General features: G+C 37.7%; 1 protein-coding gene across 1 annotated transcript in view; it reads left to right on the top strand.

Annotated features, from left to right (window-relative positions):
• The window catches only part of LOC141526874 (neurexin 1-like), a 703605-nt gene extending 689683 nt beyond the window's left edge, over positions 1–13922 (top strand). Inside the window, exon 21 of the mRNA XM_074242012.1 lies at positions 13371–13922. Coding sequence (XP_074098113.1) covers positions 13371–13797 — 427 coding nt within the window. The 3' untranslated portion in view covers positions 13798–13922. The remainder of the gene's footprint in view (positions 1–13370) is intronic.
• The last annotated feature ends 3030 nt before the right edge of the window (positions 13923–16952 follow it).

Genomic DNA, 16952 nt, shown 5'->3' with positions numbered 1-16952 from the left:
CTGTTTCCTAGGTACAAGCATAATTGCTTTTCCTTGAGTGATTTTTCTTCAGGAGACACGGTTGGATAGAATCAAAATCTTCAAGTTAATTAATAAATCTCATCTTTGATAAATCGATTATTTCTAACGAATCATTAAGGGTTTTTCGAAGACAATGTTTTTTTTTCCTCGCCTAAAACATAAACGTATGATTTGTGCTTGAAAGCTTCTAGCAGCACTTCTTCTAGTCCTTTATGAAAGAATAATCCTTCATCCCATCTGATGCCATGGTTTTTCAACGTGAAGTCTTTGCATTGCAAGACCATGAATTCGTCAGTGTATTCTGCTGATGGCTCAAAAGTTGCTAGTGCAGCAGAACTCAACAAATCCACTTGATCACTAAGCGGGATAACAGCAAGCTCGTTGACAATAATAAATCCATCAAACGTGTAGAAGCCTCCAAAATCAATAAAACTCTCCATCTTCTCTACTTAAGTGCACAAGATGACATCCAAAAATATACAGTAGACGCTCTTAAAAGTTACGCGATCGGGGCTAGCGTAACTTTGAAAAGCAGACTTTTAGAGGCGTGGCTAACAATTTTGTGACCAATAGTCAGTGAGAACCTGCATTTACTAACACACTCAAAGAAAACTCGTACATGTGCATATTCCCGCGAAATTTTAAAATCTATAGAACAACTACAAAAAAGGAAGTAATGAATTATAAAATATTTTCGTCGAACACTCTAAATTATTTATTGAACAATCATCAGTTATAGTTAAATCATAATTTTTAAATTATCTCACGTACAAAAGTATTAAAAATAATTAACCTTTATCGTTAAAAGATATGCAACATCGATGCATACCAGTGCATATGATTATATATATATATATATATATATATATATATATATATATATATATATATATATATATATATATATATATATATATATATATATTGAGCTATTAGTCATTAACATATACTTTTTGAGTTATAGAATTTTTTAATAATATATAATTTTTTAGCGCGAGGTTTAATTTGGCACTTCCGGCAAAAATTTGAATTTTCAGCGGAAGTGCACTAACTAAGCTCCAGTTAAAAAATTCTATGAAGATCAAATTTATCGTCTTACCCCAAAATATTTTAGGAAAGGCCTCAACACAGCTGATTTCAAAAACGGAACTGAAAATTCCAATTTTATAAGGTCCATCAAGAAAGTTACATTTTGGCAGACCCTAATATATATATATATATATATACATATATTATGATGGGTTTTCCTTCACGGCACTGGCGTCGACAGCACCGGGGAGTTCCACCTAAATGTTGGCTTACCTGGTTCGTAGCTTGTTGGGCGCCAGGAACTTTACGTTCCGCGGTTCGAAAGTTAACACTTGGTTGTCGTTGGGCGGCAGGTCAACGTCGAAGAGATCCTAAATTGTATAGTGTGCGTCTAGGAATCGATTCGGAATAATTACCACCAGAGAAAAGAAAATGTTAACGCACAGGGACTGTTTACAAATCGATTTATTAACTCACAAGGTACTAGATTGAACCAGTACACAGGTTCGGCAGTTCGCAATAACAAAAAAAACCAATCGGTATATGATCAAAAATACAAAATAATGAGATCTTCTTTATTCGCTTAACAAACAAAGTTTTGTATTACGAAAAATAATTGTCTTCGCTTTATTATCTTCACAACAATTTATAAATCGATCCAAACCAAAAGTCTGTCCCTTTGGTCCGTTCTCAACAACAAAATCTTTAATTCAACAAAAAAAAATGACAAAAAAAATAATTGATCGCTGCTCGTCTCGTAACAACAATTTTCGAATTTCTCGATACAAAAAAAATTTTTACTGGTCGTCGTTCGTCTTGACAAATCAGGAATAGAAAAATTAACAACAAAAATAAAAGTTATAATAGTTTCGCGTTTCTTCTCCTACAACAAAATTTCGAATTTATGAAAAAAACTAATAATTATCGTCGCTTTGCTTCGTATCAAAAAATTTTTTTTTAATTTCTCAACCAAAAATATAATTATCTTAGACCTTTTTTTTTTTTTTTTTCGTAATCAACAACCTTTTTAAATTTTCGAAAAAATTTAACAACAAAAAAAAGTTAGTATTGCTTCGTATTTTCTTCCTAACAGACAATTTCGAATCAAAATTAAAAAAAATTAACAATAAAAATTATACTGTTTCGTATTTCGTTCATACAGCCAATTTCGCATTTATCAGTAGCATCGATTTGTCGTATACTGGTTCGATGATACAATCTATCGATCAATTATCCGCTGCGGCGGGTAAGTGAACCGTCGGTAACTGTTGTTACCCGGCGGGCAATATACGGGACAAAGCTTGAGGTCTAGGTCCTAGTTACGCTCTTAGATGGCACTTGATTCGAGCCAATTTTATTCGGCATGCAATCTTAAACTTTGATTAAATAAATTGACACTGTACACAACATTCCTTTACACCGGATTAAAATATTTTTGGAACCGGATACCTGGCTGACGTCACCCCGAAGCCGAAATTCAACAACGCAAGTGCTGAATTTCGGTAAAGTTTTAATTCTTGAATTAATTACAAAATTCGTAATTATTTGATTTTTCGATAACAAAAAAAATTCAGTAATCCATCACAAATTATAACTCTCTACTTAATCGCGGACAGCGGTGAAGTCACCCAGGTATATAAATAATCTGCAACCACGCTTACTCCGTTCAGTCGACTCTCCAGGGAGGTGTTGAAATTTCAGGTAAAAGGTGACGGTTGGCTGACGGCGGCAGAGGCTCTCGGCGATGGCGTCCCAGAATTTGTGTTGTCGGAATGACCAAAATTTTTTCGAATCTTTGACTGCCTGGAAGTTGACAATTATAGCAATTTACAAGAAAAATTATAGCGTCGACTGGATCGGCACTCAAAATAACAATTACTCAACAAAGTAATTAAATTCACCACGTAAGCGGCTGACTTTTCGTAATAATAATTCACAATCGGGTTTCACTTTTTCGTAGCGTGACAATAATTTTATCAGCGGTTCGACAATGGCTTTTTCAGTGTCCGCCTCAGAAGTTTCAAAATTAATAATTAATAATCGATTCAATTTTACTTTGGATCGTGACTACAAAATTAACAATGGTTCAACAGTCTTTTCGGTATCCCGCCCAGAATTGCTGGCTTTTCCGTTTTCCAGCAACATGTGGTTTTTCGCTAGCGCAGCTACCAAGCTGCGCGTCCAATCAGCCGTCGTCGGATAAATTTCCAGGATCGATGGTTGGTCGATTCCCAAATTAGTGTTCCATTCGGCGTTTAGGTGGAGCCCTCGCGTGCTCCCGTTGCTTCCTCGTACTGTTATTCGTCAATTCCGATTCCATTCCGGTTGCGGGTTTCCCTCGTTGATTGTTGTCGCTTCCAGATGTCTCCTCGGTCGTTGATATCGACTGAGATGCGGGTTCGCCCCGTCGCTTTTCTCATTCATACTTTATCAATCACACTATCCGATACATCGAAATTTAGTTCGGACGCATCCATTCCTCATTAGTACTATATGGCGCGGTTCGGCTTAAATGTTACCTCGAGCTTTGTATTATGATCGGAACCACTTGGGGCGACACAGTCGTGTCGAATCTCCGCAATCCATCAGCTTGGCCAACACACAAGGCTAAATAATACTAAAAAAAATTAATCTCTAGTTGAAATCTAAAGGTGAAATTCCTCATGTCACAACATATATATATATATATATATATATATATATATATATATATATATATATATATATATATATATATATATATATTGAGCTATTAGTCATTAACATATACTTTTTGTTATTAATGACGTTATTGCATTACGTCATTAATATTACGTTTTGTTATCACAGCTTATGAACTATGACTATCATATCTATGATTTTAAAAACTCAAATGTTCGGATGACATGTTTAATTGCGAATTAGTTTTAATAATACGCTGTTCGATGCTATCTAAGAATTTGAGATCATTTACAACATCTGATTCCTCAAAACTACAATTGACTAGATGCTAATGACGAAGAGCTTCAACAGCGTTTAACGCTTTATCTTCATCAGATACAAAACAATTACAATTACAATTATTATTATTATTATTATTATTATTATTATTTTGTTATTAAATGCTCAGGGGGGTTATCCCCGGAGTCCGATTCTCCGAGGGCCCAGCCTGAGCTCCATCCGTTACTGCTGGACCACTCCGCACAACAAGGCGGTTAGTGATCACAGCAAGCCAAAGTCATTTCCCTTAAGAGACGGAGAGAACCAAGTATAACAGCCTTCTGCATCCTAACTGCCAAGAACTCAGCTTTTGATGAACAAGCTGGAACTTTGGCCTGGAAGGGGAAGTGAGGATACAAAAGACTGTTTCATCACTCCAAGGACGCCAACAATCAGGACGACAAGCTTGCCACGGTAACCTGGGTAAAGTTTGCCAATTTCATACAGGAGATCCTGATATATTTGTCTTTTGTGCTCTTCTTTGGCTGAGATGTTGTATTCAGCCGGGGCCGAGAACTCAATGACATAAATGTCACGAGTGGCCTTGTCGAAGAGCACAATATCAGGTTTGTTGTGATCTATCCCCGGGTTGTTGCAAATGGCATGTTCCAATAAATTTTGCAACTGTCATTCTCAACAACCTGGGGAATATCTCCTGGCAAATAAGGCAGCACTGGTGTCACGTCAATACCGTAGCAATGACGAAGATAGTAGTACAGTACTCTCAGGGCAGCATTGTGACGCTGGATATATGCACCTCTCGCCAGCACTGGACATGCCGACAAAAGGTGCATAAGCGTCTCCGGATGTTGTCTACACCTCCTACAGGACGTGTCCGGAAGCTGCACCTGGAGCACCTTGCTACGGTACTCAAGAGTGTTAATGACACCATCTTGGCAGGCAAATATGAACCCTTCAGTCTCGGACATCAGGCCCGCTGACTTTAAGAAGGAAAACGTCAGCTGGATGGACAAGCCATGATCACGCACGTGTTTAAAGAACACGCTGTGCATGGACTTGTCCATCAGTTCGCCAAGGAGTAGTTTTTCCTCGGCGTTCCTGATGACGCTCTTAAATTCCTCCTTTCGGAGTTCCATAAGAGCGTTTATTTCTCCAAGACCAAGGGTTCTTGCCGCATATATTGCTGCCTTATACAAGAATGACCCCTTGTGCGCATTTTCATGTTTATGTACAATTTGCATAAGAAAGTCATCCTCGTCTGCAGTGAAATTGACAACTTCGTGCGTTAAACCCAGGACCAAACGGTCGTGAAGCCGCTCCAAACTCTGCAAACCTCTCCCACCGATGGACCGGGAGAGGTATAATCTGGCGACTGATGAATTGGGGTGCATGCTCCGATTCATATTAATGATCTTACGGGTTTTGATGTCGAGATCTCGTAAATCCTTTCGGGCCCATTTCAGGACACCGAAAGAGTATAGTAAGACTGGGACAGCGAGCATGATAGTAGCTGAGACTTTGTTTTTGCCGGAAAGTTCGGAGGACCAAATTTTCCGGAGTCTCCTAACATACTCGCTCTGGAGAGTTGTTCGGACTTCAGAGACCGCATGCATGCGGTGCTCTTCCATTCCTAGATATCTATACAACTCCCCGGCGTCTAATTGTCTTAAGACGCTCCCATCCACTAACTCGACATCATCACCAGTATCAGAGCACTTACCCCTCGCCAGATGTACAACCGCACACTTGTCCAACCCAAAAGACATTCCGACATCTCGTGTGTACTCTGCTACGATGTTGAGGGCCTCTTGTAGATGATCTTTATCAGCGCTATACAGCTTCAGATCATCCATGTAAAGCAGATGGGTAATCGAATAGTTTCGATCACCCGGAGGCCCCACAGAGTACCCACGAGTTTTACGGAGAGCAACAGATATAGGCAGCAGTGAAATGCAAAACAGCAGAGGGCTCAAGGAATCGCCTTGGAAGACCCCTCGTTTGTACTCTACAACTCCGGTTACGTGCAATGCGTTTCCACTTCCAATGTGAAATCGCATTCACCAGAGCTGCATTGTACGCCGAATGCATTCCACTATTTCGGGATTGACTCCCAGGCATTTGAGTAGATATAAAATCAACTCATGTGGAGTTGAGTCAAATGCCTATTATTATTATTATTATTATTATTATTATTAATTGCTCAGGGGGGTTTTCCCCGGAGTCCGACTCTCCGAGGGCCCAGCCTGAGCGCCATCCATTACTGCTGCACCACTCCGCACAACAAGGCGGTTAGTGAGTGCAGCAGGCCAAGTTCATTTGCCTAAGTAGACGCAGGGATCCCAAAATGACAGCCTTTTGCATCCGCACTTGGGTAGAGTTTGCCAATTTCAAACAGGAGATCCTGATATATTTGTCTTTTGTGCTCTTCTTTGGCTGAGATGTTGTATTCAGCCGGGGCCGAGAACTCAATGACATAAATGTCACGAGTGGCCTTGTCGAAGAGCACAATATCAGGTTTGTTGTGATCTATCCCCCGGGTTGTTGCAAATGGCATGTTCCAATAAATTTTGGAACTGTCATTCTCAACAACCTGCGGAATATCTCCTGGCAGATAAGGCAGCACTGGTGTCTCATCGATACCGTAGCTATATCTGAGATGATAATAGAGTACTCGCAGGGCAGCATTGTGACGCTGTATGTAGGCACCTCTTGCCAGCACAGGACATGCCGACAAAAGGTGCATCAGCGTCTCCGGATGTTGTTTACACGTCCGACAGGACGTGTCCGGAAGCTGCGCCTGGAGCACCTTGCTACGATATTCGAGAGTGTTGATAACACCATCTTGGCAGGCAAATATAAACCCTTTGGTCTCGGACATCAGGCCAGCTGACTTCAAGAAGGAGAATGTCAGCTGGGTGGACAAGCCATGGTCACGGACGTGTTTGAAATACACGCTGTGCATGGACTTGTCCATGTGTTCACCGAGGAGTTTTTTCTCCTCGGCTATCCTGACGACGCTCTTGAACTCCTTTTTCGGGAGTTCAATGAGAGCGTTTATTTCTCCGAGACCTAAGGTATTTGCCGCGTAGATTGCTGCCTTATACAAGAACGACCCCTTCCGCGCATTTTCATGACTATGAACAAATTGCATCAGGAAGTCGTCCTCGTCTGCTGTGAAATTGGCAACCTCGTATGTTAAACCCAGAACCAAACGATCGTGAAGCCGCTCCAAGCTCTGCAATTCTCTCCCTCCGATGTTCCGGGAGAGGTACATCCTGGCGACTGATGAGTTAGGGTGCATGCTCTGATTCATATTGATGACTTTACGGGTTTTGATGTCGAGACCTTTCAATTCATTTCGAGGCCATTTCAGGGTCCCAAACGAGTAAAGTAGGACCGGGACAGCGAGCATGTTAGTAGCTGAGACTTTGTTCTTGCCGGAAAGTTCTGATGACCAGATCTTCCGGAGTCTCCTAACATACTCGCTGCGAAGAGTTGTTCGGACTTCAGAGACGGCATGCATTTGCCGCTCTTCAATCCCTAGATATCTGTACAACTCTCCGGCGTCTAATTCTCTTAAGACGCTCCCATCCACTAATTCGACATTTCCACCCGTATCAGAGCACTTACCCTTCGCCAGGTGTACGACCGCACACTTGTCCAACCCAAAAGACATTCCGACATCTCGTGTGTACTCTGCTACGATGTTGAGGGCCGTTTGTAGATGATCTTTGTTGGCATTGTATATCTTTAGATCATCCATAAACAGTTGGTGAGTGATCGTGTATACTCGATCACTCGGTGGCCCCGCAGAGTACCCACGAGTTTGTCGGAGGGCAACAGATATTGGCAGCAGTGAGATGCAAAACAACAGAGGGCTCAGAGAATCTCCCTGAAAGACGCCTCTCTTGTACTGAACAGTTCCGGTTACGTGCAATGCATTTCCACTTCCTATGTGTAAACGCGTTCGCCAGAGCTGCATCGTACGTTGTATGCATCCCACTGTTTGGCGATTGATTCCGAGGCATTTGAGCAGATAGAGAATCAACTCATGTGAAGTTGAGTCAAATGCCTTACGGTAGTCAATCCAGGCCATGGACAGGTTGCGTTGGTAGTAGATTGCGTCTTGAATGACGCATCTATCTACCAACAAGTTGATCTTGCAACCTGACACGCCCTGTTTACTGCCACGTTGTTCGTATATCTGTTGCCACACAGGCTCTATCTCCCGCAAGATACGGTTATTTAAGATTTTTGTAAAAATCTTGTAAACCGCATTCAAGCAAGTGATAGGCCTGTAGTTCTTCGGGTCGGACAAGTCACCCTTTTTAGGGATGAGTACGGTTCGCCCTTCTACCAGCCAGTCTGGAATTGGTTCGTCGCCCTGAATGTATGATGTAAAAATCCGGGCCAGATGAGCATGTGTAGAAGAAAATTTCTTCCACCAGAAGATGTTTATGCCATCTGGACCCGGGGCAGCCCAGTTCTTGCTGCCATTCAGGGCTTTACGAACCTCTTGCACACTGACTGCAGGGCTCTCTTCGGCGATATCCTGCCGTCGGTGTTCTCGACAGAATGCCTCGAAGTCGTGCAGAGCTGGAGTATCCGGGTTCACGTTTGGTTGATCTCCGTACAATTCACTCCAAAAGGCTTCCACTCGCTCAGATGATGGATAATTCTCGGGAACAGCGGTCTTAGGTGACAGAAAGCGTGAAGGGTTGGATCGAAACAAAGAGTTGTCGATCAACCGCTTCAGCCTTTTCTCTAGTGACTTTTTGGAAGCCACCAAAGCCCGCAACCTGTTAAGAGAATCTTCTTTGATGACAAGAAGAGTACTCTTGTTCAGTGTGTGATGTCGCCTTCGAAGTTCTGCCGCCAGGCGACGAACTTTTGGCGTGTACGGTCTTTGAGTACTAACATACTCTATCACACACTGAATGCGGGAGACTTGTTTCCGAGAAATGTCAATTTTGTGTCCAAGTTGAGCGATGCGCAGCTTCAACTTCGTCTCGAAGGAGAGAGAATGTCTTCTCTCTATCGGCAGAAGCGAAGCCGCGGCACCGTAGACAACTTGGTTGACAGTGAGCAGAGTGGAGTCCTCTTGAAGCTGTGTGGGGAGATCTTCGTTCACCGTGTCGAGCTGTTGTTTTGAGTGAGACAACTTTTTGGAGATGCTCACTTGTCGACCTGTAAAGAGGTTGTCGTTGTACTCGGAGTAACGGTGCCGTTCTTGGTGTAGCGGTGCTGGAAATGAAGGCCGATTAGACAGCCTTCTATTTGGCAGCAGCGATCGTCGATTATGCCGAAGGTATGAGGCGTAATTACGCAGGTGTTTGGGCGTAAAATGTCTGTGCTCCGGATGCATGCCACACCAAAGTGTGTGCATCCGGGCCATATACCCTGATACCTCCGGCTCGCTGTTCTGCCAGCACACCAAGAGATCGGCGCGAAGCTCCTCCGTCCACTTAAACTTAATCCTATAAGCGCCGGGGTCGTCATAAGTCATCGGGTCCGGTGTGCTCCTCCCACCTGATGACTGGTCCTCATCCAAAGAGGACCGGTTGTGGGGAGCACTTCTGAGATTATACTGTTTTGGAACTCAGATATTACGGTGCAACGGGTAGTTGGCCCGTTGCTCCGGTTACGTTGTTAGCCTACAGACCAGATCTTGCGGTCTGCGTTTCCCGCGGTGCGCCACTAGGAGGCCACGTAACAAGCACCGCTTATTATTATTATTATTATTATTATTATTATTATTATTATTATTATTATTATTATTATTATTATTATTATTCCTCACATCTAATTCAACAGGCATTAGTGAATTGCACATCACAACATTTTCATGTTCACAAGATGAATTATTATGATTGATATTTTCATCAGTGATAGAAATATCAAGATTATCCTAATCTAATGAATCGTCTAGAGTTTCAAACTCTACGTGTCTAAATTCAGATCATTAGTAGCGGTAACATTGGCTATACTGCTGAAATTCTCGATGTCACGTGAAGATTTTTGACTTAATGGATTAATTTTACGTGTAGACAGTATTGCATTTACAATCTGTTGTAAATTCTGGGGCTGCTATCCTAAATCGTCAGCCTTTCCTGTCAATAAGTCTTCAATAGAGTGGTTGCTTATATTTTCATACCCTAAAATAAAAAATTAAAAATAAATAAATCTCAAAAATATTTGATAATTTTATTAAAAAGGTAAAATAATATAGAACCTGGCATTTTTTTGATGACTTTCATTAAGTCGTTGATGTCATCAGTAGTAATATTGAATGAATTTTCACCTTCATCTAAGCTCAGATTTTCTTCCAATCCACTATTATTGAGATTATCACCTAATGGTTTTAATTTAGACCACGCAGCATCCAAATTTTCTTGAGTCAATTCGTTCCAAGCTGATGCCAAAAGTTTGCAGCTGTCAAAAAGATCAAAATCTTTTAAAAAATTCTCTGGATCTTTATAATAATCCTGCTGTGATGATGAAACCATTCGCAATAAATTTTTACGATAAAGCCATTTTGTTTTTTCAATTACGCCCTGGTCCATCGGTTGAATTAAACTTGTCACATTAGGAGGAAATTACATAACTCTAAATTGAGGATCCACAGCATTTAAAACTCCTGCCGATGGATGAGCAGGACAGTTATCAAGCAACAACAACACTTTACCAGGAACTTTCTGTTGAGATTTGACATATGGAATGAAGTTATTCTTATACTATTCAAGAAAATTGTCTCTGTCCATCCACGATGATTTCTGTGATGTATAAATGACTGGCAAAATTTTATTTTTGAAACATCTTGGACGTTTTGACTTCTCAATAACTAAAGGAGGCAATCTACGAGAACCATCCGCATTGGCACACAGCAATACAGAAATGTTTTCCTTTTTTATCTTATAACCAGGACAGGAATCTTCATTCCTCAAAGCCAACGTGGTTCTAGGTAGCAATTTCCAATTTCATCTCCAAGTCCTGTTTCATCTCCGCTGTAGATATTTTTATCCAGATATCCTTCTTCTTTAATGAAATTTCTGAATGTTTCCTTGAATTTAGTTGCACTGTCAGTATCAGTTGACAACTTTTCTCCATGTATTTGCCTTTTTCTTAATCCATGCCGCTTTTTAAATGAGCTAAGCCACCCATTGCTTGCTATAAGATTGTTTGAGCCTCCTATCATTTCATTTACTTGAAGAGCGGATTTACAAATTAATGGACCACTGATAGGAGTTTCTTGCCGTCTAATTTGATCTAACCATGAAACAAGAATTTCATCCATTACTTCGTTAAATGGTAAACGTATAGTTTTGCGACTCATGTGTTTTTTCGCCAAGCTCTTAGATGAATATTGGAGAATTTCATCCCTTTTTTCACTAATTTTGTACACGGCAGGTCTAGAAATTCGATACTCTTGAACAATGTCAGTGATGGAAACTTTTGAATCCAATTTTTTGAGGACTTCTAATTTTTGCTCCACTGTCAGTAATTTTTGGTTCGATGATTTATTGCAAGAATTTTTTTTTGCAATTTTACTCTCTTCAGGTTTTCCATGTTTTTCTTGTGAAGGTATTAATAATTCAGTGGACATTAATATTTATAAACATGAAACAACACTAGTACGTATAGAACGATACAATTATTTGTCACAAAATTATATATTACTTGTTATCACAAGAAATATGGATACTATGTATGACTAATTGTAATTATAATTATTGCTATTAATAATCAATAAATAACTTACAAAATAGATATTAAGTAATTAAGTGCTACCGTGCTATCACATTTTATTTTTTATAAAGGTTAGGGCTATGTTTTTATTTATGAGTAATTTCAGACTTCCAGCTTACCGACTTAGACTCATGTACGTTCACCACTACAATTATAAAAAGACCACCCATTATCAATTTCCACTTAATTCCTTTAAGCATACGGAATAGAGTGGGGAATTCATATGAGGGAAAGGTAACTTTTGAAAACGTAACTTGTTAGAGCGTCTACTGTAATAACGGTGTCGTAATCATGAGCCAATTTTTATTGTTAATCACCACCACCATAAAAGATGCAAAAGTGGAGGTAAATTGCGTCTGGAGGATTGCATCAGAAAAAAATTGCGTCAGAAAATAGGTAATGAATCCGCGGGCCAAATGGGGTGTTATGTCCAAAGTAGAGCAGAATTCGTGCCTTTACTATGTTATACCAGAGTTTATGCTTTAACGTAGTGACTCTGCTAAATTACGAGCGAGGAAACACTTCCGGCCTACACTTTATTCAGACACAATTATAATTTATTTTGGTCCTGGTATTTTCCAACCACTAGACCGGGAACCCGAAAGTATTGTGAAAGGATATTGGTGTATTTCGAATAAGTTAACTAAATTCAAATTAAGTTATATAAAAACATATTGAAATTGTAAAAAAGGTTGAGTTACAGAATTAAATGGTTACAAATTATAATTTTTACAAAAGTAAATCGCCTACAAAAGTAGAATGGTAAAACTTGACAAGAATTGATTCTTTTATATATTTTTTTATATTAACCATCAAAATTTTATATGAGAACTACAATCGGTGTACACATACCTTGATTGTTACGTCGACACACGTGGTTTTTTTTTATTAGAATGGTTAATTTTATTTAATTGTAATTGATATTTAATTTTAATTTTATTTGAATTTTGATTAGTAGTTATTTAAAATATTATTACGATTCTACTTGACTTCATTAATGAAACTTTTATTGGAACACTGCATTTAATTTAAAATAAACTGGGTAGCTGCGTGAGAGAAACCCGATCACTAGCTATTTGGGCGATCCGCACACTTCGAGGTCAGGATGACGAGAGTTTAAAAATGGCGGTTACCAGGTAGCGGACCAAAATATGCGCGGGAAAATATCGGAAATTAAAATTTGAAATAGTTGATTGAAAAAGGTTAAAAATATAGTCAAGTAAGCGCGGAAATTGAGAATAGTTGATAAAAAGGCTGTAGACTTGGTTAAAAAAGAGGTCGGTAACTTAGAACAGACACAAACTATACAGATGGTAACTGCTCTGTTCTACCGACAACGATGGGTCCACCCTTGTTCTTCTACTTGTGTCATATTATTTTTATAGCATCATGGAATGTTACGAAAATAATTAATTCCTTTATATGCTCAGGTCAGAAGGCTTTCTTAAGACATATTTCGCCTGCTAGCACTACTGAACATTATCGAAAATTACGATGGAAAATATTTTTCAAAAATTAATCTTCTGATAAAATTCCATGCGCTTGCTTTTTCACAATAGTTCGAGTACAATTTTTCATTATTAATAAAACTAATTTTCAGAACTAAACATTTATTTTTTACTTTTTATTTTCAGTGGATCATCACCAACTATATACGAAACGACAACTTCATTTATGACAGGTCAGAAAAATGATCATCAATCTTCAGATAATCCTCAAACTCATCTGCCAGTTCCTACACCGCCAAAAACTAAGGAATTACCAAAAGTACCAACAATACACTCTGATGCTTCAAAAAATGCTGCTCTTATCATTGCTATAATTGCAGGAGCACTTATTGCTATTGTTTTGATAATATTAGTGATCTTGAAGTTCAAAAATCGCCCAGAAAATAATTTTAAAATTGACAAGACGAAAATCTTCAATCATGATCCTAATTCTGCTCTCTTAAGTGCAACGAATAACGATCAACAATTTGACTGTGCTCCAAAACTTGAATCGAATATTAGCAAAAATGGGGGAAAACGAGAACTAAAAGATATTAAAGAATGGTACGTTTAACGTAACATTATGTGAGAGTTTAACTTATATCAATTTTTACTCTTAGCTACAATTGTATAAAAAAAAGAATATTAATAGCTCATTAATTAATTGATAAAATAAATATGATTAATTATCACACAATACTATTGAATGCACAAAATTCTTTCTTTTTGAAAAAAATTAAGTTCCTCTTATACCTTTAGGACATAGTACGCTATAGCAAAAACCATCTTGTTTTGGAGTCTCTAATTCTTTTGATAATTATTGATGTTATAGCATTGGTTAAAAAAGGCTTCCTTTACTTTTTTAGAATTTTCTCGTACTAGCTATTTCTGATATATTGACTTTCGAAAACAAATATTAAATATTTTTCACATGCCTTTAAATTTGAAAAAATTCCGCCAATTTTTGAGTTTCCTTATTAAGCTGTACTTTCAAATTAAGAATAAGGACCACAGTTAACCTTTCCGGCCATCTCTGCAACTTTCCGCCATTTCCATGACTAAACGCTTGAAATTTACGTATTTGAGCTCTTTGACCTCGGAAATGATATTTGTTTGATATTTTGGGTTCTCTGAGATCTAAAAAATACCATTTGTATTTGATAGACATTTGATGACACTATCTAACAAATTTTAAAACCGAAATAACATTCGAATAAATAAACTGATTTCTACGCGGTTGGCAGCATTTGACGCAGTTCTCAAGACACATAATAAATCATTGAGTTCAATTTGATCGGACCACAAATTTCATAGAATTTAAAAAAAATGCTTTTTACACGCATTTTCTTAGCTTCACTTGCATGTTTGTATGTTTGTAACCGACTTCTTTAAGCGCAATTTTGACACACTTTAAACGACCAGATTTCGTTTAAAATTTGTAGATTTATCGAGGACCGATGACAATAGACTAATTTGATAAAATTATTTCATTTTTCAATTTGCAAAATAAGATTTTTTTAATTTATATAACTTTTATCTATAGTCGATAATGCAGAAATTTTCATTATCCAACTATTATCTTTAGACGATTTTTATAACATTAACAAAGTGCATGCTGGTAATTTAGTTGCCAAATGATCGTTTAAAATTAAAAAAACGAGCTATTATAAATAAACCATAATAAAAAGGAAAAAATAAATAATAGTTTAAAAAAACTAAGAAACAGGCTTTTTATAGAAAACCGAACGAAAAAAATAGAAATAAGTTCTAATAAATTTAAATTAAGACTAGTGTTAAGCATTTCAATAAATGTAATTAATGATAGTGTAAATAAAAAAAATTGTATTTTATTTTGAAAATAGCGTGGGGTGCATAGATCAATAGATTTGAATGTTCTATCGACAGATATGAGTAGAGTGATTATAATTTTTATAATATCTTACAAAGCACCCCACGCTTTTTTTAACATAAAATACATTTTTTTAATTTACACTATTATTCATTGTATTTATTCAAATATTTAACACTAGTCTTAATTTCAATTTATTAAAACTTATGTTCTATTTTTTTAGTTCCGTTTTCTATAAAAAGCGTATATTTTTAGTTTTTTAAACTATTATTTATTTGGGTATTCCATCGTCAACGATAACTCACGAACTAATCAACCGATTCTGACTGGACTGGTAGCGATCGACGTATTTTTTTTTAAATTGAGAGCTTTCGAACTAAATTGGTAGCGCAGTTCCAAAGTAATTCCAAAGTAAAGTTAAGATTGAATTTCATTCTCTTAATAATTACTTAGCTTCAAGTTAGTATGAAAATATTATGGTGATCTGGCCATAAGATGATGGCTACTTTACTCGGGAAGAGGGAAACAATGAAGATCATCGACGTGGGTAAACTGCAGCAGAACAACGACGAGGGGATAGCTGTACCGAGAAAACAGACAACGTTGGACTCGGAATTCAAAGCAAGGCTCATAATTTTTTTTTTATTATACAACGAAGTTCTGCCAACGGAAAAAAAATTAAAAACTTTTTTTTCAAATGATATGCAAATTTGAAACTTCGCAATTTTTCCAGTTATTCAATTTTGTTTTCATAATATCTCGAACGCTATTATAGAAACACCAATAGCGTTTGGTTTGTTCGAAAGGGAACAGTTAGGGCTCTTGAAGAAGAGATATGTTAGAAAAAAATTTTGAAAAATGCCAAATTTGTCAAATATTGAACTTTTGAAAATCGTCAAAAATGAAGTTCGCAATAAAAATTTGGGCTCAATTTTCTTCGTTAAATATCGAGTACTGATCTTAAAAGATCCTAAAAATTTGAAAATGGGTGGTTTTTTTTTAAAATATGAATTTTTTAATTTCCAAAAAAAAATTTTTTTCATTTTTTGCAACTTTTAATTAAGGTAATAATTTTCAAATACATAGTATTTCGATTTTTTCTATTAAAGAATCAAATGCATGTCATGGAATAATTAAATAATAAATTAATTTCATCATTTTGTTTTTTTGACATTATCTAAAAGTCATCGTCCAAGAGCCCGTTAGTGCCAGACCTTCGGATTTTTATAAAAACTGAAACGTTTTCTATCTGTGTCCCTAGTACAGGTACGAATGATCTCTACCCATGAAGCTGAGGTAGCGGTGGTCTTGGCAGGAAACAGGTAAAAAAGGTGTGTAAAATTCCATCTTAAATTCATGATGAAATAAAACTGAATTTTTTTATATTTGATTTATAGTAATTTCAAAACTCTCGTTGCTCATTGCCAGATAGTAAGTATGATTACAACCCTCTGCCGGACACCCCTAAACTATTATAATTTATAATTATCTTTACGTTATATTATAATACCTAAATTTTATATACAGGGTGTCTCTGAAGTGGCGGGAGTAATTGTTGGGGTCGATAGAGAAAAAAATACTGAATCGAAAGTTCCTGAGCCAAAAATTTTTTTGGGCCATAGAATTTGAGCTATGAATTAAAAACGATAGCCAATCAGAAGCGCGCTATTCGAGAAATGAAAATGAGCGGGGAAGTAGAGGAGACGCGAGAGTGAGATGCTGCAATAGCAGCTTACTCGCTCACACAAAGCCGAGCATGAGAGGGGATTGTGACGCTATGAGCCGAGTACGTAAGTGTGAATGAGTGGATGTATGAGGTCGCAAGCGGACGGCTTAATGTATGAGTGTGTGTCCGTGTATCGCAGCATTATTGGAGGCGT

The sequence above is a fragment of the Cotesia typhae genome, unplaced genomic scaffold, assembly GCF_013202065.1.
Source record: "Cotesia typhae breed Kobodo isofemale line unplaced genomic scaffold, CoteBio_Ctyphae contig_37, whole genome shotgun sequence".
Taxonomy (NCBI): Eukaryota; Metazoa; Arthropoda; class Insecta; order Hymenoptera; family Braconidae; genus Cotesia; species Cotesia typhae.
Note: the sequence above shows the minus strand (reverse complement) of the source record. Positions and strands in the feature narration are given on the sequence as shown.